We start from the raw sequence: 20,530 nt of genomic DNA on the forward strand, positions 1-20,530 counted from the left end.
TCTTGTGGTGTATAAATCAAAAAAAAATTTCAATAGTTAATCCGATTTAAATATTCGGATTAAATGATATGGCAACAAAAAAAATCCGTTATTTAATTTTATAGTCTATTTTTAAATTGAAGTTAAGTTTAATGAAATTATATGCTGTCAATGAAATATCGAGCAAAAATATATCGAGAAATAAAATAAATTATCACTATTTTTTTAAATATTTCTCTTTAGGCTAACAAAAAAATTGCACAAACCTGGAAAAAAAAAAGAAAAAAAAAAAGTAAGCTTTGGCGCAGTCAAAAAACTTTCAATAAAAAAATTCTAGTAAAAGAATACTAAGGCACCACATCCTCCTCCTCTCATCCTTTTTTTTTAAATGATCTTTGTGAAAAAGTCTTTATTTTTTTTTTGATGAAAAAATTATACGTAAATTTAATATACTCAACTTAAAGTTGATAAGTAAAATAGATAAAGACATTCCAGTTTTAAAATATTTCTAACAGTTAAGCACGCCAAGTTGGCGCTTGATGTACACTAGAATGGTTGCAAACTAATAGAAGAAAAAGCTTCATTTGATAGCGCTTATTCGTTCATCATCAGCAAATGAGTTTTAAATTTTAACAATTTGATTATCGTTTGAAAATTAGTAAAGTAACGACTTTAGCCGTGATATAATTTTTGACAAGTTTTGTATTAAAAGAAAAAAAAAAGCAAAAACAAAACCCTTTTTTCTACTAAGTTTTCATGACCAATGGTCTTTATGCTGTCTTACGATTTGCATTAAGAACACTGGAGAAACTACAAGGTTCACAAACCAGGAAGTTCTATATTTGTGGGAGAAAGCAAAGTATACATTATCCGCAAAGCCTTGAACAGTCGCGACCAAGGTTTGTTAAAACCATCATCTGTTATAAACAAAGTTTCATAAAGTTATCTAAGATAAGATATTATCTAATATAACATGGCTTCTTTTGCTTTAGTTTTGATCAAGCAAAACTCTGATGATGACGAAAAAAACACTTAAGATGCTTTCGTCACAAATCAGCCTAAAAGAACGATGAAAATAACAATTACTCTGTATTGTACGTTTAATTAATAAAGGTATTATTGCTAATTTTTTAAGGTTTTGTTTCAGACTTTTAGTCTATAAATATAGATGAAGTAACTAAATTAAATAATTTTTGTTATCTCCCTTATTTTCTACCTAAATAAGTTGTTCTAATAAAATAATATTGATCTAACTTTGCAAACAAGTTAAAAAATCAGCTATGTCATCATTAAGAGCAGTTAAAAGCACTGCATCATAAAAAAAGAATAAAATACTTTCGATTTTTAAAATCCACATTTCTCAAAAGTTGTGACACGTCTTTTATCCCCTGTGGTATTCAGATATCTCGAAAATTTGTATATTACTAAAAATGAAGAAAAAGTCAGTAACTTTTATAGCAAATTGCTGAATACTTTTATCACCTCAATCAACTCTACCTGAATCTTTACATCCATGTATTTTAGAAAAGAAAAAAAAAACGATGAAAATTAAAAGTCATATCAGCATGTATAAATACTAGTAATAAAGATAATGATAAATGGACTCTACGAAGGAAAAAAATAGAGCAATCAATTTTAAAGTCAGACTACGTCTGTTTTCTCATGGTTGTTTCTTTCTGCATTTTTTCTTGGACTTGACAATTTTTTCACTTATTCTTTAGCAAATTTATTTGAAGTAGTTTTTAAGAGCGAAAACTAAAATATTTTTAAGGATAGTAGTTGTAACTACATTTCAGGTGCTTTTTGAGACTTCAGGACCGATGAGGTACGACTTAACGTTATCCAATCAAGCTTAATCTATGCTAAATTTGTTTTTCTGTTAATTTGTCACTTTTTACGCGATATCTTAATATATATTTAACCCGAAGAACAAAAACGCCAAAATGGAGTAAATGTTTGCTCGCTTGAACCGACTACAATACCAAATGATTTGTATATTTTAGAAAAAACTTTCGCTTTTCTCCCTTAATAATTTAACTTATTTAACATTTAAATCAGCACTCAAAGTGAAAAAGTATACAACAAAAAATTTAACTTTTTTCAACAAAAAGAAGAATTAAAAAGTGTTAACACATTTAACTCCATGAATTTATTTCGATGAATAATAATTTATTGTAATGAATAATAATTTTTTGCACAAACAGAAATTTATTTCATGAAAAAATATTACTTCATTGATTATGTGAAAACGATTTCATTAGAAAATAGTTTGAAAATAAGTAAAATTTGATTTCAACATTTTTTCTTCAAAAAATTCTCCATTCTCCTTGATGGATAGTTTTACATAAAAGTGGCGTTCTTTTCGTCAGTTTTTCAAGAGTAGTAATTAAAAGCGCTCTTAAAAGCTCGTAGAATTTCCCATAGATAATGAATTAATTTTGGTTCAACCCGTGGATGATCCTATAACAACTCGAGGTATCATTAGATCAAACATTGGATATTCACATTTTAAGAAGGTAGACAATTCATTTTAAGCCGTAATCTATTCATTTAATATTTTTTTATTGGTAATTATTACAACTGAAATAACAAAAAGGTTATTGCAATAAAGTTTTTGAATAAAATTTAATCCATTAAAAAGAACCCCTGAATCAAGCCGAATTACGAGCTTCAATACACGATACAGAGTCTTATTCTGTAAACTAACAGAGTCTTATTCTGTAAACTAACAGAGTTTTATTCTGTAAACTAACAGAGTTTTATTCTGTAAACTAACAGAGTTTTGTTCTGTAAACAATTCAACCACATTTTACTAAAATTAACAAGTCTGCTTATTCATTGTTTCATAAATCATAAGTTTCAAAGATCACAAAAAAATTTAAGAATTCCTTTGAAAATATTTTTCTTTTACAAGCTTTTATAAGTTGTAAGATAATCGATCTTAAGATATCTTTAAACGGTTTTCTAAGTCGAGGCTTGCAAGTTATAACTTAATTAGAATATGTCGTAGGCTGGAAGATATAACTCAATTAGGTTCTTGTGTCAAAAACAACTGAAAGACAATAAACACTTTTTATCTAGAATAATTTTAACGAATTTTTTTAAATGCTTGAATAATGATGGTTAATGATTAAAATCTCCGAGCAAAACCAGGGGGTAATCAAATAGATTCTTTATTCTCAATCCATTTCTATGAAAATATAAGGTGTAGAGAATATTTGTAAATTCATACATACATAGATACATACATAGATACATAGATACATACATACATAGATATATACATACATAGATACATACATACATAGATACATACATACATAGATACATACATACATACATACATACATACATACATACATACATACATACATACATACATACATACATACATACATACATACATACATACATACATACATACATACATACATACATACATACATACATACATACATACATACATACATACATACATACATACATACATACATACATACATACATACATACATACATACATACATACATACATACATACATACATACATACATACATACATACATACATACATACATACATACATACATACATACATACATACATACATAGATACATAGATACATACATACATACATACATACATACATACATACATACATACATACATACATACATACATACATACATACATACATACATACATACATACATACATACATACATACATACATACATACATACATACATACATACATACATACATACATACATACATACATACATACATACATACATACATACATACATACATACATACATACATACATACATACATACATACATACATACATACATACATACATACATACATACATACATACATACATACATACATACATATATACATTCATGCATGCATGCATGCATACAGAAATTCCCCAAAATTTCAGATGAGAATGAGCTAGATATATATTCAGCAAGTTTCTTAGTTTTTTCATACTAATAAAATAAGAAAAAATTCGCAAACCCAAACCCATTTTAACCCACTCCAAAAGAAATCACTGGACCCCCTCTTCTTCCGCTAGCTACAAAATTCTGCCTATGTCAAATATATATATATATATATATAGTTTTACCATTTCTCTTTCATTATTTCTTTCAAGACTTGATCAACAACGTTTTCAACGAGATTGTCCATAAATTTATCACCTAAAAGATGTTAACTTAAAAATTTCGATTCACATAATTAAAACTTCGATTCACATAATTAAAACTTCGATTCACATAATTAAAACTTCGATTCAAATAATTAAAATCCTTCTTAAACCTCACTACCTTTTTCCTTATTTCATCTACCTCATCAACCTAAATCTTGATAACTTTCAACTAACCTTTTAAATTATAATTTTTTATATTTTTTGTTTCAGCTTTGAAGTCATTTTCCCAGAATAAACCTTCTTGTGATTTACACACTAAAACGACAACAAGAAGCAACATCAAGTAACAAAAATAAATTTACATTTTAAAGTAAATTTTTAAAAAAGAATGTACATAACTTTACCACATAACTCCACTTCTTATTTCATAGAGTTTATCAATTAAAAAAAATTTCTAGGTAGTCCTTAAGAAGGACTTATTATACAATTTACACCACGAGCTTATCGCAAAATGCTGTAAATTAATTAATGAAAAAAAAATTACTGTAACTATTGCCGGAAATATTAAGGCCGTTTTAAATTTAGTAAAAATTGGTGCTACGAAAAGAAACTTCGGTTGATATTTGAAATTTGATAATATAGCTGCGAAAAAAGTGCTGTTGTTATAAATTATAAAGCCAATGGAAATGTGTTTAATTTTGTTAATAACTTAGCACCCTTGAAGCTTAGTTAAGTTTAGGACCTTTGAGATACTCATTTATAAAATTTAGAGAAAAAATGTCGCATACCTGTAAACGTCAGAAACAAAAGTACCAAAATGAGAAATAACTGCTTCATCTAAGTAAAAAAAAAAAAAAAAAAGAAAATGTCAAGTGTTGAGTCCTGTGTTGAATCTTATTAAACAATTATGGATATAGAAATTATTAGATCCTGTTATAAGTATATTGCAGACAACACACATCACAAATTTTAGCCAAATTTATAAACTTGTATTTGTAAAAAAATGATATAAGAAAATTCAACGCCTAAAAAAAACTCTTTCAGTTTTATGAAAGCAAACGACTGAAAAATGTTTTTAAAAATTTACTTATTTTTTAAACTTATTTCGCAGCGATTGAAGCTCTGTGATTGACGTTTGTCTGCTTTTTAGAATTGATAATTATCTTTTCAAATCAGAGTGACGCTGCGATGCTTAATATAGTCTACATTTTTTTGAGATTGGCAAGAAATAGAGCGCTTTTATTAGACACAGGCCTGTAAGAAAAACACAAGTCATATTTTCAACCCATTTCTATAAAATTTCATGGGATAACTTCAAAAATTTTAATTAGTTATATTTTTTAACTATTCTCTTTAGTAATACTACGGATCAGCTTTATTTTCTTCAAACGAACTGGATTAAAGTTTTTCCATTTAAAAAATGTACTGGCATTTTAATTCGACAATTTTTTTAATCAAAGTTGGAATTCTATTTGAAATCTGTTAAACAATACGTCACTGACGGCCATTTTACTTCATTTCTATAATTATTCGTGATCACAAGTAACATGTGATCAAGATTAGTGAAAACAGTGAAATATTCTAAACATTACTCTAGATCAGATGATTTTTTATATTGCTATGTGATACCATATCTGAAACACCAGTTGCTATCTTTAGGAATTTTAGTGCTGCAGAATTAATAAGGCAAATTATCATAATCAGTTTAACAGGAACAAATTTTCTTTTGCTCAATACCACAAAAAGTAATTATGAGTTTACTGGCAACGTACGACAATCTGTTTAAATGTGACAAATTAATTTCATCAGCTTTTAGGCTAATAGTACATAGAAATAATTTTCCAATCCTCGTTCCTCCGCAAGCTGGAATCGAGTCTATGAAACAACCCATTAAACATTGGACGTCTTTAGACGTCCGGTGGACGAAGAAAACTGACCAGTTTTGTTTGTTCAACGGACGTATAAGGACGTCCAATGTTTATCGGGAGAGTGAAGTCTGGAGATTGAACAAAATATCTAGCAAAAAACAAAACTTTTTAGCATATCCAGACCACATGATGATCTTGATGATGTAGACAAAGTTCCGCGAATATTTGGCCGAGAAGAGCTCAGTAATCTGAGAGGCTTGAAATTGTCCGTGATAAAGCAGAACCTCTTGCTTCTTAAAAGTAGGATAAGCTCTTACTACAGAATTATCTCCTAGTATGTAATTATAATAAAAATATCTGGAGCAGAAACATCTATAAAAACAAATAATTTTTACTATAATTATATTGAATCGTCTTTTCAGAGATCAAAGGTCTTTCAAGCATAATAATGGGATTTGTTCATTTATTCTTCAATCAGAAGTTTAAAGCTGGTTCTATTTACACAACGGCAACTCAAAAAAAAATCTTTCAAATTTGTTTCATTTTTATAAAACTAATCCTTATAAATTAACAAACTTAGTAAGAAAGATCTGTAAAAATATTCAAGACGAATTTTTAAATCATTTTCTGGACTTACAATCAGACATTTTGTTAGCAAAATACGATAAATCGTTTAGGAAGTTGCAAATCGTGAGAATGTCAATTTAATTCCAATAAAGGCTACAGTTCATAAAATAAAATTTTCCGCTGCCAACCTTTCGCTAGAGTGAATATAGGTTGAGTAATGAATAATATAATTACGATTATTAAGCTTTTTTTTTTTTTATTTTCATTTTTGTTTTTTTATAGGATATTTATTTGTTTAGCATTATTCTTTTCTTTTTTTTTTTCTTTTTAGTTTCTCACAAAATTTTAAAATGTTATAGAATTTTCAATAACTGATCCCTTTATTACAAGGTAAACTTATGCCTTAAGCTTACATCCATCAAGCTTGAAGATCAGTGTAAAAAACTTATTCAAGAATGCAGTCTCAAGTTAATCTAAACGACATTTACCAAGAACTAGATTTGAACCAAGATGGTTTGACCATAGAAGAAGTGTTGCGACGAAAAACAAGGTTGTTCGTTGGGGGATTGAAATTTTCTTCTGAAGACCGAGTGTTGGTTGAGTACTTTTCAAAATTCGGCGATATTAAAGAAGCCGTGATCATAAGAGATCGTAATAACGGGTTTTCTAAAGGATACGGATTTGTAAGTTTGTTGATTTTGTAAGTCATTACGAGGGTTATTAGTAACTATAATACAATTGCAATAACTAAGAATGCTACAAGTTGTTGAGGTTTTTACCAAATACTTGGTGAATGGTTTTAATTTTAGCTTTATATCTTAAGGAAATATTTTTTTGGAGGTAACGATGACAACACACGAGAGTTCGTTAAAGGCAACTGTAAATAAGTCGCCTAAGTTAGATGGCCGAAAATGTAACGTAAATTTTGCCTACATAGGAGAAAAGAAAAAAGCAAGTAAGAACGAGATTATATTTGCGTTTTAAAATCTTCCTTGTTGATTTTTTCGATGCAAGTAAACGTCAGGCCAGGAAAACGTTAAGCTTTAAGAAACTAGAATCTTAGACTTCTTGATTATGAGAAAATTGCAAGTTTTGAATTTTTGTAAGTTTTTAAAAAGTATAAGCTACAAGTTTTCATTTTAGTAAAAAATAATGAATTTGCATCAAATGTAGCTTCTCAAGTGCGTAACCAAGTCAGGTTCGTATTTTAAAACGATTGACTTTTTGTTAGTTGAAACTCTTAAAACATGTTTAAAATTGAATTTTTTTTTAACTTTAGCAATGCTAAAGTTTTAGTAGAGAATTTTTATGTTGAACCTAATGCTTCAACGTTATTTGGTAATCAATATTACTCAGTCGTGCCAACTCATCATCAGCCAATCCAATACATTTTTGTAAATGCAATCGAAGAGCAGGTACAATGTTTAAAAATATGAACTAACGCTTACATACAGTATACATGATTTTTATTAAGTATTCTGTAAAACACTTTAGAATATAAATTTTTCAGACCTTTATTTTTTAGGAGCAGCAACTCACAATTAATGACTTGGATAACCATAAAATTTATTTCTAAAAATCAATATCGCTTTCTTTAGATCTACCGCCAAAATGTTGCACATACAATGTGCTCTCAACTAGTCTCAAGTAATCTCAATTCTTCAGCTCACTTTAACCAGATTCCTGCTCAGTTTATAGTGCATCCTTCTTCATATGAATATCCTTCACTATAAATAGTACTTACCATACTGCGCATCGAGACAACAACCTTAAACTGACTTTAACAAGCACTAAAAAGTTCTTCAATTCTCCATCGGCTGATGTTTTTAGTCATTTTGCCATCCTCTCCAAATAACGCTATTTCCAGGGAAAATGCGCTAGATAATGGTGGATTTCAAAATATTACAGAAAAAAAAAATTCTTTAATGACTCACTTGCTTTTAATGAGTGCTCTATTTATTTGTCAATGTCGGGATATTCTCTCCTGTAATTGACTGCTAGAATTATGTATTATATTTTATCAAATATTTTATCAAATATTTGATCTCCGTTTTATATTTCAGATACATTTAATTATTCTTTGTTTAAAGAAATAAAATAATTCAAGAAATCAAAGGATTATTTTTTTGATTTTCTTTTATTTATCAGAATTTAAATAAATTTGAAAAAATTGAAACGAACTGCTTATTTTTTTGTCTTGTTATTCAACGATTAATAGTTTCATTTTTTACCATTTTGATTGCCTTTTTTAATAATTTCTTTTACAAATCAGAATACTATTATAAAAACAATAAAACAAAAAAAGACGTAAAATGTCTTTAAAGAAGTTTAATATATTGATTGCTTGAAATAAAAAAAAGCAAACGTTCTACAACAACTTTACTAGCATTTAGTTTATTAACTCGAAACCACAAGCACCTCAAAAGGTGTCACCTCGAAATCTTGAATGAATAAAGCACCACCTTATGTATATATGCATTAGTAAAAATAAATAGAAATATTGTCCAAGTTTCTCAACTTACATTTTTAGAAGAAGCACTCACTATAAACATTTTTAGGTTTGCGCAACAAAAGATTTTCATGCTTTTATATAAGACATCATCCAATCAAGAAAATATTTTTGTAGATCCTCTTTTAAGAAGATTTTGGTAGATTTTTTAATACCGCTTCTTTTAAATTTTAAATACTTGAGAGACAGAATAAGTTAGGGGCAAACAGAAATATTGTCCGAAAACTTCACTTCTTAATCTCCTTTAAAAACTCTAACATCTCATCTTCATAACATGTATTATCTTAATTTTACTTATTACACATACGCACATGCAAACATATACGCACATGCACACATGCAAACATACACACATACACACATGCAAACATACACGCATACACACATACACACACACACATATTCAACAGCTTTTTTAAACAACTAACGAGCAAATAGTTATATTTGTCATTACTTTAATTTTCTTTAAATCATTATTTGTTCATTAAATTTTCAGCATTTTTTGCTGAAAAGTTTAATGAATAAATGAGTTCAAAATGTTAATCACCAATGTGTTCCTCTCATAAAGTGTAAAGTTATTTTTAGAACTTTCATCCTTTAAATTTAGAAAAGTTGGAAAGTTGTTAACGTTAAAAGACTTATTTAAGTAAGAAGTCTCTAGTTTAATTTCTGGAAACATAGCTCGCTATGAAAAATGCTGCCGAAAATTTTTCATTGTGCTTCCTCCTGTTTTTAAGTACCAGACCAATAACCAAAATAAAGTCAAAAACTATAATGTTCAATATGCTATTCGCAGCAAAAAAAACAGTTTGAACTGTTTTTTCACAGTAAACTGACTTAGTTCCTCGTTTCAAATCGTTTTTCTTCGTTTCGACTATTTTATCTCTACAATGTCATTTCTTCGTCTGAAAAACTTATTAAACGACAAGTAGACATTAAAAGTTTGAAACTGTGAACTTTGAAACTTTTTGATGACCGTTTTAAAAGTTTAAAGTATGAAACAAAAGATTTTTTGATTTAGTTTCCAACTCTTTTTTCCTGCAAGTCTTATTTTAATTGCCTGCTACAACTGAATCATTCAACCTTGTTCCCAGGGTTTAGTCAAACAATCATTAACGTGTTGCACTGAAGGAAATAATACTCTGATTTCACATTTCGCTACAATTTTTCAGTGTTTTTCTCTCATGATTTATAATTAAACTTGTTCTGTGAAATTAGGAAGATTTGTTAGTTGTGTAAATAAATATGAATTTAAGTAAAATAAAAATTTGAAACTAAAAGCTATATTTTAAAAAGCTAGCTAATGAACCATAACAATTAATCAGTGATGCGTAAAGCACGAAAATGTTTTTCAACTTAAAACAGTCTCCATCTAGCCACACCTGGGCGAGGTCAGGCTGTAGCAAACTGCTTATTTTTTAAGGACTTTGCACAGAACTTAATGAGATAATTACATTTGATATCTTATGCAACTATTTTGACTTGCCCATTTTTTGTATTGAGAAAGGAGAGATATTTGAAAATAAGAGACATAAGAAAAAAAAACAAACCAAAGTAATCAAAACAATAACAGAGCATGAATTCCTTATCAAATATTATTTTCAACAAATGGAATTTATTTTTAAAGTACGGGTGCATTTTAGACCAAATATAGGATTTTACAATCAATAAGATGTCTAGATGACAGGGCTTTCAAGTTCAAATATAGTTCTTACCAATAAATTTAATCTATCACATTTGATAAGATATAAATCTAAGTTATGTATTTTTTATTTTAAAAACTTTGAGCATGTTTTTTTGATTAAAAATCATTTTTTTGTGCAATTTTATTTCCAACATTAGTTTTTAGCTGCAAAACGTCAATCATCACTCGATTAATTTTCGTGTGCTTAAGCTTTGAGATTGGCCTTGTTTTTGTGCGAATAGCTGTATGGCCTAACGGTCATAAATTTGCACGGTAAAACGGATTTATTACCGAGCCGTAGCAGTTGCATTTGCATTAATTGCACCTTAATGAAATCTTTTAAATGTTTACCAAATCAAGCGTATTAAAATCTGCATAATTATGCAGAATAAATCATTGAATGTTAAAACTGCCTTTGAAAGTAACTATATTCATTGGCCTCGATCGATTTCAAGGGCGGTTACTGGGACTTTTTGGTTTGATCACTGAAGGATTTCGCACATTTTATCCAGCAAATTTAAACAGCAACTCTGGACGGTACGTCTAGTTTATGTAACTCGTTATACCCTTGTTTAATCATATGTAATCTAAATTTTGTTTGGAATGCGTTTTAATTGCTTATTAGACGTAATTAATGAAAAGATCTAATAAAATTAGTTTGCACACTTTGGTTAATTAAATGTTATTAAGCTAATGAATGACGTTTCGAATGCGGCTTACATTTAATGTGCCACACTCCTGACAGCATCAAAAAATACTCATAGTGATCTCTTTATTATGATTGAAGAGTGGCATGTGAGGAGATCGAGAAAAATTAAATGCATTTGTAAAGATGTTGTTATATAAAACCTTAAGAGATTGCCATAAGTTTAAGTTTAATAAAAGGCATTTCAAACAGCGAGATAAAAAAACCTGAAGTTTACCTCAAAGTTAACAAAAATTAAGATTTTTTCTCGTTCCAGTCACCACCAATGTTTTCTTTTTCTGGGCATCACCATATACAGAAATTAAACGCAAGAAAAAAATCCTGAAAGATACAAGTTACAACTCCTCCATAAAAATGAAAACCGGTCTTGCTTCAAAACCTTTTTGGCTCTGAAAACTCACAAAACATGTCGCCTCTGGAAAATAATACAGCCATCAAAATCTAAAATTTTAAACCGAATTCTTCTCAAGAAAATAAATATTGAGAAGATAAATTTTAATGTATATATACTTTTTACAAATTTTGGAATGAAAACTTCCATACCAATAAGTTATTTTTTACGTTAGTGCGTAACTTAACAAGTTACATCAATTTAATTTACAACGTAGAAAATCAGTTACTTTCTATCCATTTTATACATTTACCTTATAGATTTTTCCGTTCATGAACGATAGAAGGGAAATGTTATCATTTCGTTAAGTTTACTGATCTATGAAACTGATTATTTGCAGTTGCAGAAAACGGCGTTGCATCCTTGCGTCGTAGCGTCTAACAGAAAATTAACATCGTCTGAGTTAACCAAACAATGGAAATATAAAAAAAGGACCTAAAATTGTTTTGATGAGTTTCTTACTTTAACGCGTAGTGCACTTTACAACAATTACAAATTAATATTACTTAAATTTTTTCAGATCCGGTCTTTGTTATAATCAATTCTTAAATTTTATAAAATAAAACGGAACATTAATCGCTAAAATTTAACTTAAATTTAAACTTCAATAATAAACGTTTCCACTGAATGTTAGTTATACAATATTATAATGTATACATTATCGTAATGAGCGCATTATCATAACGATTATTGTATCAAATATTATACCTACTTTTTATACCAACCCTTTGTCACCAAAATCTTAATAACATTTTAATTAAAATTATATTTCATTAAAAGAGATTTTATGAATATAGTGTAGCATTAAAAAATAGATAGAATTATTAAAAAATTCATCTGCACTATCAAAATGAAGTGAAAAAAAAATGTGACAAAGATGAAGATTGGTATATTTAAAAACGCGACGCCGTTGAAGATGGCGGTTTTCTATGTTATGTTTTATCAGTTGATTTTATTGATGAGTGAATATTTGAATAACAAATGCATGCTCCAAATTTTTAAAAATTAATTTTTTTTCCTTTTACCCTTAAAATTAAGGAAATAATTAGTTTTAAACAAAAAGTTTCACAAAATATCAAAATTTTGTTTTTATATTGACATTTCAATGCTTTTTTTCTCTCGTTTAAATGTAAAGCACTTACTACAAATCTCGGTGTTTCCCAACTCGAGGTTCACGTTACACAGGGAACAAAAGATTAAGCTAACCGTATGACGGCTCTCACCTTCTCCAGTGAAAAATTTAATTTTTGTATATTAAAAACAAGGTATACTTATACAAAGGACATAAAAATATCATAAAAAAAGGCTGGGAGACACTGACCTATCTGATGTTGGCATGTTGTTTACAAAATCACATTACATGTAGATTCTTAGCTTCAATCCGTCTCATTTATTTAGTTTCCCATGCTATTTGTTTCGTGTAGAAAACTTTTAAAGCAATTTCATTCAGCTTATATTTTCTAACTTTGACTGGCGATTCCATTAAAAAAAAAAAAAGATCTTTCAACAAATACACGTTTGTTATCAACCCTAAATCACTATTTATGGTTGATGACAAACGAATTTTGGAGCTAAAGCAATATCTCTTTTTGCTCTATACACACACACACACACACACACACACACACACACACACACACACACACACACACACACACACACACACACACACACACACACACACACACACACACACACACACACACACACACACACACACACACACACACACACACACACACACACATATATATATATGTATATGTATATATATATGTCTGTGTGTGCGTAATGTATATATATAATAATAAGTAAGTGATTAAAAAAACTGACTATGTTCCTTTACAACTTGTATTTAGATTTTTTAAGTTAAATCAAGCATTTTTCTTCACATTTAAAAATTGATTTGGTTTGAGAGGCACGCGAAGTATTACTTTTAGATCGCCGACAAAAGTCATTAGGTCTCTAAATAAGTAAAATAGTCCTCGTACCATTTTGTAAACATAATCAAAGGTTTTTATTTGTCGAAACAAGCGCAAAGAGGAATTCTTTACAAAGAATTTCTTATTATTTTAAATACAGGTGAGTAAGATAAAATCACATGTCAAAATTTTTCGAAAACTTACAGCAAGTTATCGCATTCTATCGTTTTCTGCGGAAATAAATCCTGTGAGAGAAATTAAATTCCAGCGTAAAAAAGATCATTAAACCAAACGATCATCAATGAAAACAAAAAACTTACTGTTAAACAAAGGAGACAATTTTCAACATGATTCTTTTTGAGTTTAGGCGTGATAAACAAGCTCCTTTTGTTTTATGACTGTCTATGTTTAAAGGCCAACGGCCTTAATCTTACGTTACTTCCTCTTAAAGTGAAGCCTTTGTAAGGTAATTTTTAAAGAAGAAAAATTTTTTTATATGGAAATACTTTAAAAAAGTAAACCAAAAATAAACACTTTTTTCTTTGCTTGTTTTTCCTTTAAAATAAAATTTACCTCTAAAATCAAAAGAAGAGCAAATAATTTACAAAAGACATAAGCAAATTAGAATATTCAAAATCCTGGAAATTGAAATAAGAAACGTCAAAAGTTATCTAACAAAAGATGTTTCCTAAATTTTTAGCAAACTTTAAGATGTTCAAATTCCGGCGTGAAGAACTTCGTTTCCCATATTTTACAGAGCAAGTCAATGCGCAATGCGCTTGACGTGGCACAGGGTGGTCACCCGAACGCAATCTCGAACTTTGGGTCGAAAAGCGAACTCTCTTGCCAACACATTACCGTTTTTAGAAAAAAATAATTCTTTTTCTATAAAATTTTTTTTTGATAGTAATTTAGGGTAACTTTCATCACAACTAAACGTTAGTCCACCAATTAATGAAAGTTCAACAACGCTCGGTGCGAAGTAAACTCAGCATTATCCTTTGCGGCATTTTCACCCGCAAAAGATCATCGAAAGTTGCTGCGCCTCTCAAAGGCTATGTACTCAAGATGTGCTTTCGAAAATGTGCCTAAGACAACCGGTTAAAAAAAAATTGTGTCTTGAAGATCTATTATCGTTATCGTTGAAGATCTATTATCGTTAGGCTGCGTTTTTTCGTTTTTATGTAGCCTTTTGTTTTTTCGCGAAAAAACATTTTCCTAAGCAGTGCGTTAATTTATTTCAAGTTCTTATAAGTAAGATTTTGTTGATGGTATTTACTAGCATTATGAAAAATGAAAATAATTCTTTCAAATTATTAGAATACTAAATGATAATTTATGCAAGAAATCTTTTTGCATAAATATATTAAAACTCATTAATATTCTGGCTCATTTCACCCACATTTGAACTCAAGTCATTGGTACGATGTCATGTTTATAGGAAATTCGGCAAATAATATCGCTAAAGAGGTATATTTTTATTACATAATTTAATCGCCGTTGTATTATTGTTCTTATTGCCGTTGGAATTTTTTAACAATGTACAATTATTATAATTAGTTTATTTCTTCATCATTAAAATTTCGTTTTTCTTCTTCGTATTTTCTTTATCTTTTTTAATTACTTGTTCTTATTTGGTTTATTTTTCAATGAAAAGTAAATTAAAATATTATTTTTCGATAAAAATTTATCAAATTAAAATATTACGCCGCTAATTTAAACATTCGGCAGTTAATTTATGTTTCCGTTCTGTTTATTTTTCGAGATATGTTTCGTTTTATACGTTTTTTACTTTTAAGTTTTTGCAAGGCATAACAATAGAATGCTATATTTTTTAAAGCTTAATAGTGTCATTAAAAACTCGCGTTAAATTTTGCGAATAATGCGAAATTAAACACGAAATTTTATCGTATTTTCATACCAAGCAAAACAGCAGCATATTTATAAAATGTCAGCTCACTGTATTTAACTTGCTTATAAAACCTTTAGTGAGCAGAAGAACTTTTTCCCATTACAAAAAAAATTTTTATTTATTGTCAATAAAAGGAATCACGTAAAATTTAATGGAGAAATCTCAAAAACTTTTGGAAGTCACCTGTAACCTCATGGAAGTCACGTGTCAAGCCGCATGAATTTTTAAAAAAATTTGTAAATAATTTTTTTTTAATTTCTGTTTTTATTTTATTTTAGCGATGCCATTTCAAGATACAAAATTTTCAGTCAACGGTAAGAGGTTTATCTAATCTTCTGGCTATTTCTGAAATTTCTTTTAAATGGAGGAAGCTCGAATGTATATCTATTTGTCCTCATGTATATCTGATCAATCTGAACGTCAAACGTCAAACTCTTCAAAAAATGTTTTCATAATTAAATTTAATCATCCTGTAACAAATTTGTGAAATCGTAAGTTAAATTAAAAACGCAGAATCAAGAAAAATTTGTTTTATTTATATGTTGCTTTTCTTTTCCCATCGCCTGATTTTTTAAACGCGTAAATGGCATTTTGAAAGCAGGGGAGGGTGTTTAAAGAAAATGTTCGCAAAGTTAAACGTGGCAGTATGTCTCTCATTAGATTCATCTTGAGAAAATACAAATTCAGTTCCGTATAGAACAATGGAAATAAATATTACAACCCATTATTATCAGTGGACACCAGTTTATTTACTAAAGTATTCTGGAAATACAATTTACTTCTAAAAAATGCTATTAACAATTCCATAATGAAAAAGAATAAAGACGGATTTGTAATCTTTTTCTTAACAATAAAATAAGTGTTCATCTACATCGAAATATTTTCTAAACTTAAAAATTGCAACATTATTTACATAGGTTTAAGACTTGATTAATGTGTGAAATGCTTTTTTACGACTTAGATCCTGGTGGAGTGAATCAATTGGGTGGGGTTTTTGTCAATGGTCGACCTTTGCCTGATTACATGAGACATCGTATCATTGAACTGGCCCAATGCGGAGTAAGACCTTCAGAAATATCTCGTCAATTGTTAGTTTCTCACGGATGCGTCAGCAAAATTCTAGGACGTTATTATGAAACAGGGTCCGTGCGACCAGGTGCTATAGGAGGCAGCAAACCAAAAGTTGCCACACCAAAAGTAGTATGTCGCATTGTTAAGTTAAAAGAGGAAAACCCTTGTATGTTTGCTTGGGAAATTCGTAATTCTTTGTTGGCAGAAGGGATATGTGACAATGGTAACGTACCAAGTGTAAGCTCTATTAACAGAATATTACGCAATCATGCCGCGGAAAAGGAAACTAAGGAAGCTAAATACAAACAAGAAGAACTTTCTAAAAACAATAGTTTCGGCATGATGAACGGGTTCACGTTCGGAAATTTCGGACCTTTTAATGGTCTTAACGGTATGACTTCAAATCAACAGGATCAAAATAATTATGGACAATTCCCTTTTGCTTTTAACACTGGTTTCCCGATGCTGGCTAACCCTATGCAGCAGCAGCAACAGCAACAGCTGATAAATCTACCAGTGAATCAACTTTCGCCAGATAGAAAATTTAAAAATAACAATGAGGCCCTGCAGCACATGGCCAATCAACATTTTCATGAACAAGCCTTACAAAATAGACTTTGTAATGATTTACCACCGCCACTTGCCGAAGATCCTTCTATACATTCTCACCATGCTTTGCAATCCAACGATATCTCACCGAATTCTAATATTATTAGCGGAGATATAAAAGACGAAAGTTATCATGAAGGTAGGGTCTTTTTTTTTTAAGTATATTAACAAAAAAGAGTTTTTAATAGAATCAAAATAGACTTTAACATATATTATAACAGACGTTACTAGAAAATAGACTTTAACATATATTATAACAGACGTTACCACGATAATTAAAGTATATATTCCACAAAAAAACATAATTGAAGTAAAATCATGTTTTAAGCTGCAATAATCTTTAAAAAAGCTGTTTAATGTTTATTTAACATTTCTAAATTAATACTTACAGTTCCTACATCCTATTCATAAATTTAAACTATTTTATAATTAAAACTGTTATTTTTCTTATCATTTTTAATTTTCAGATGATCGACTTGTAAAACTTGGTTTATCTCACGCTAATGAGAATTCAGATTCGCACCATCACCATATAAACGATGTTGACATCCACCACGAATTAACGTCTCACAGTCACGAAATATTAGATCACAGAGGACTTAAACGACACATGGAAGAATCTGGGATGCGGAGCGAAATCGGAAAGGAAGAAAACAATAATATTAAATCAGAAGTTCGGCAACTGTCAAGAAATCGCACAGAATCCTTGAGTCCAGAGATGAAGAGGAAAAGATTCAGCGAAAGTCCGTTGTCGAATGAAGTAAGTTTTCAAAATTATAACCGCAAAAAAAGATATTAGAAATTTATAAATGTTAATAAATATTTAGTGCCATTATTATTTGGTAATATATCTATTATTTATTTGTTTATTATAAAAAATTCTCTTTTTAGCAATGGATAAATCAGCAAAAGATTTCACCCACGTGGTACAAGTACAACGTATTTCCAAACTCAAACAATGTAGCAGCAGTCAATAACATGAATGCGGCTCTAAATCAAATAAACGGTGCATTAAACTCCTTTCAAAATATCGCTCAATACTCTAACGGGTCAAACTCTTTAAGCGGCCTGAACTTAAATGCTTACACAGCAGGATTAAGTAATGTGAACTCTTTAGCAACTCTGAACGCCATGAACTCCATGGTGAACGGTAATAACTCTATAAATACTTTATCGGGGTTACAAAATTTAGCTGGCCAAGGTGTCACGTGTTTTACTCCGACTTTTGAAAACGATCGAAACCTAACTCATAGCGGTCTTAATGGGTTAGGAAACAATGCGGATTTTAATTGGTCGAACAATTTTGTCGGAGTTTTATCGGACGGTACACCATTTCAACAAGCTGTAAGTTTAACACCGAACGGGAATAATGGTTTAGCAAACTCTTCTTCCTTTGGATTAAATATGACTTTCCCTTCCGTTCCGAAAAATGTAATGCAAGGATCTTCATCGCCGACAAATTCGGTGTTTGCCGCAACTTTGTCATCATTGCAAGGACAACAAAGTTTGTTTAATTTTCAAACTCAATTACATAACGGAATGCAAACTGTGCAATTTCAAAGACCTGATCAACTTGCAATGAAAATGATGGGTCAGTCAATGGCTGCCTTAAGGGGCGGTCACGTGTCACATGGAAATTGAAAAAAATTCGAATTTGTTTTTTTTTTTTGAGTAAAATCCTCTCCCTGTAAATTGAATTTCGTAGAATTTTTTTAAAAATAATTTAAATTGATTTCGGTAATTTTTATGTAACAAAAATGTTTATTTAAATGAGCCGATTAACGAGACGTAATGCGCAAGCGCAAACTTCAAGTTTTATTTAATTGATGCAGTTAACACTGATATTTCTTTCGTAATTCTAAAATTTTTCTCCGATTCGCAATCCTCATTAAATTACTAGAGGTTCTTTTTTTTTTCTTAATCTGATGTATCAAAGTGATTCATAATTTCGACAAACGTGTTCGGAGGTTTGTTTAAAGCCAACTTTTTGGCAAAACAATTTTCTGAAGAAATAAACCTTTCTGATTATGGTGTACGCAGTTGCCAAAGTATGAAAGCTTTGTTTCCTGGAATGTAAAATATCCTTTTCTTCCTTCAGAAAATTGTTCTGGCTGGAAACGAGCTTTAAATTGTCAGAAAGTAAGTGAAAACGCACGCAAATGATATAATGATGAATCGACAAAAACGCACGCAAATGACAAACTCTTTGAAGATAAAGATCACAAAGACTTTTAGAGATACCGGTCAAAAGCTGGTACAAGATGAGGTCATTTTTGTCACCAGAAGTTTGTATATTGTGAGAAGAAATGGTGTTGATGCTGATAAATCAAAACATTTTTTTCATAAAGCTTAAGTTTTTGTTCAAAGCTTTCAGTTATTTATATCTCAATTGCATCACCGTCACCAATGTCATTTATTTTTGAATAAAGTACAGTTATAAAGCTCTACTGAGCTTTTTCAATAATTAATGATATTCTACTATTAGCCCAACTTCCGATTAAAAAAGAAAAAAAAGAAAAAAACATAAAAAATACCTCTCTTAAGTTTTCATCGTGTTTTCTAAGACGTCACAAACCAAGCGCGTCATTATTTTTGAGCCTTTTACTTGCGGCAACAATTTTCTCTTTTTTCTGCATTTAAAGTAAAGCGATATTTTCATAGTTTTTAATGGTTTAATGAACACGTTAGTAAAGCGGATAATAGGAATAAGTCCCCCCCAACCCCTCTTCCCAATGAGGGAGCATCGCTACTATGGTTACAAAATTGATTTTTGTATTGCTTTTCTATAAAAATATGGTTAGAACATTTACTTTTTTGCAAACTTAATTCAATTTTTCACTCGATAAGAAACTTTGTAATACTGCATGGCAAAATGTTGATGTAAGTTCAATTTGTTTATATAGTTTTAACTTCAGTTGCATAGTTGTCCAATTTGATGCGTTTTTTATTGAAAAACTTTATTTGCTAACAGTCTTTATGATGTTCTTTTTTAAAGGAAGTCTGTCAACTATTACAGTTCAACAGGTTCAGACTTTTTTTTCCTTCTAGAAACCTGCTATTTTTTCAGTGCTTTTCTCCATTTTTTTTATAAAGATTCCAATTTACTGATGAACTGTTGAAGATTTTTAACAATATCGCAAAATGTATTTTAT

The 20,530-nt window shown here is 29.5% G+C and overlaps 2 protein-coding genes and 1 long non-coding RNA gene across 8 annotated transcripts; 2 read left to right on the top strand and 1 right to left on the bottom strand.

Annotated features, from left to right (window-relative positions):
• Positions 1–387: 387 nt before the first annotated feature.
• LOC145188796 (uncharacterized) lies at positions 388–14,075 on the bottom strand. 5 transcript variants are annotated; one of them, XR_016452325.1, is made up of 6 exons: positions 13,991–14,075; positions 12,118–12,241; positions 4,928–4,976; positions 4,374–4,454; positions 4,119–4,191; positions 388–3,169 (listed from the first exon to the last, which is right to left on the bottom strand). It is a non-coding gene; the product is annotated as an uncharacterized LOC145188796 (long non-coding RNA). The 5 variants fall into 5 exon arrangements; XR_016452324.1 differs by lacking the exon at positions 13,991–14,075 and adding an exon at positions 13,186–13,403; XR_016452327.1 differs by lacking the exon at positions 13,991–14,075 and adding an exon at positions 11,691–11,914.
• Positions 4,467–8,750, top strand: LOC149888423 (uncharacterized). The gene is made up of 6 exons (XM_090086788.1): positions 4,467–4,482; positions 6,965–7,257; positions 7,415–7,529; positions 7,718–7,772; positions 7,854–7,989; positions 8,173–8,750. Exons 2-6 carry the CDS (start codon positions 7,030–7,032, stop codon positions 8,305–8,307), a joined length of 669 nt encoding a protein of 222 aa, XP_089942914.1. The 5' UTR covers positions 4,467–4,482; positions 6,965–7,029; the 3' UTR covers positions 8,308–8,750.
• On the top strand, positions 11,177–19,110 carry LOC145188795 (uncharacterized). 2 transcript variants are annotated; one of them, XM_080065284.2, is made up of 5 exons: positions 11,177–11,304; positions 15,977–16,012; positions 16,660–17,517; positions 17,846–18,138; positions 18,270–19,110. In XM_080065284.2, the coding sequence occupies exons 2-5, from the start codon at positions 15,979–15,981 to the stop codon at positions 19,017–19,019; spliced, it is 1,935 nt and encodes a 644-aa protein (XP_079921410.2). In that variant the 5' UTR covers positions 11,177–11,304; positions 15,977–15,978; the 3' UTR covers positions 19,020–19,110. The 2 variants fall into 2 exon arrangements, with proteins under 2 accessions (XP_079921410.2, XP_079921408.2); XM_080065282.2 differs by lacking the exon at positions 11,177–11,304 and adding an exon at positions 14,905–15,256.
• The last annotated feature ends 1,420 nt before the right edge of the window (positions 19,111–20,530 follow it).

Source organism: Hydra viridissima, unplaced genomic scaffold (genome assembly GCF_058129835.1).
Source record: "Hydra viridissima isolate aposymbiotic clone 2 unplaced genomic scaffold, HvirCarnegie_v1 scaffold_5, whole genome shotgun sequence".
NCBI classification, from domain to species: Eukaryota; Metazoa; Cnidaria; class Hydrozoa; order Anthoathecata; family Hydridae; genus Hydra; species Hydra viridissima.

Excerpts from the sequence above, each read along its gene's own strand:
- LOC145188795 (XM_080065284.2), top strand. The coding sequence starts at position 15,979 with ATGCCATTTCAAGATACAAAATTTTCAGTCAACG. Across the intron at positions 16,013-16,659 it reads TACAAAATTTTCAGTCAACG|ATCCTGGTGGAGTGAATCAA; the intron begins GTAAGAGGTTTA and ends TTTACGACTTAG. Across the intron at positions 17,518-17,845 it reads AGACGAAAGTTATCATGAAG|ATGATCGACTTGTAAAACTT; the intron begins GTAGGGTCTTTT and ends TTTAATTTTCAG.
- LOC149888423 (XM_090086788.1), top strand. The coding sequence starts at position 7,030 with ATGCAGTCTCAAGTTAATCTAAACGACATTTACCAAGAACTAGATTTG. Across the intron at positions 7,530-7,717 it reads AGGAGAAAAGAAAAAAGCAA|TAAAAAATAATGAATTTGCA; the intron begins GTAAGAACGAGA and ends TTTTCATTTTAG. Across the intron at positions 7,773-7,853 it reads CAAGTGCGTAACCAAGTCAG|CAATGCTAAAGTTTTAGTAG; the intron begins GTTCGTATTTTA and ends TTTTAACTTTAG.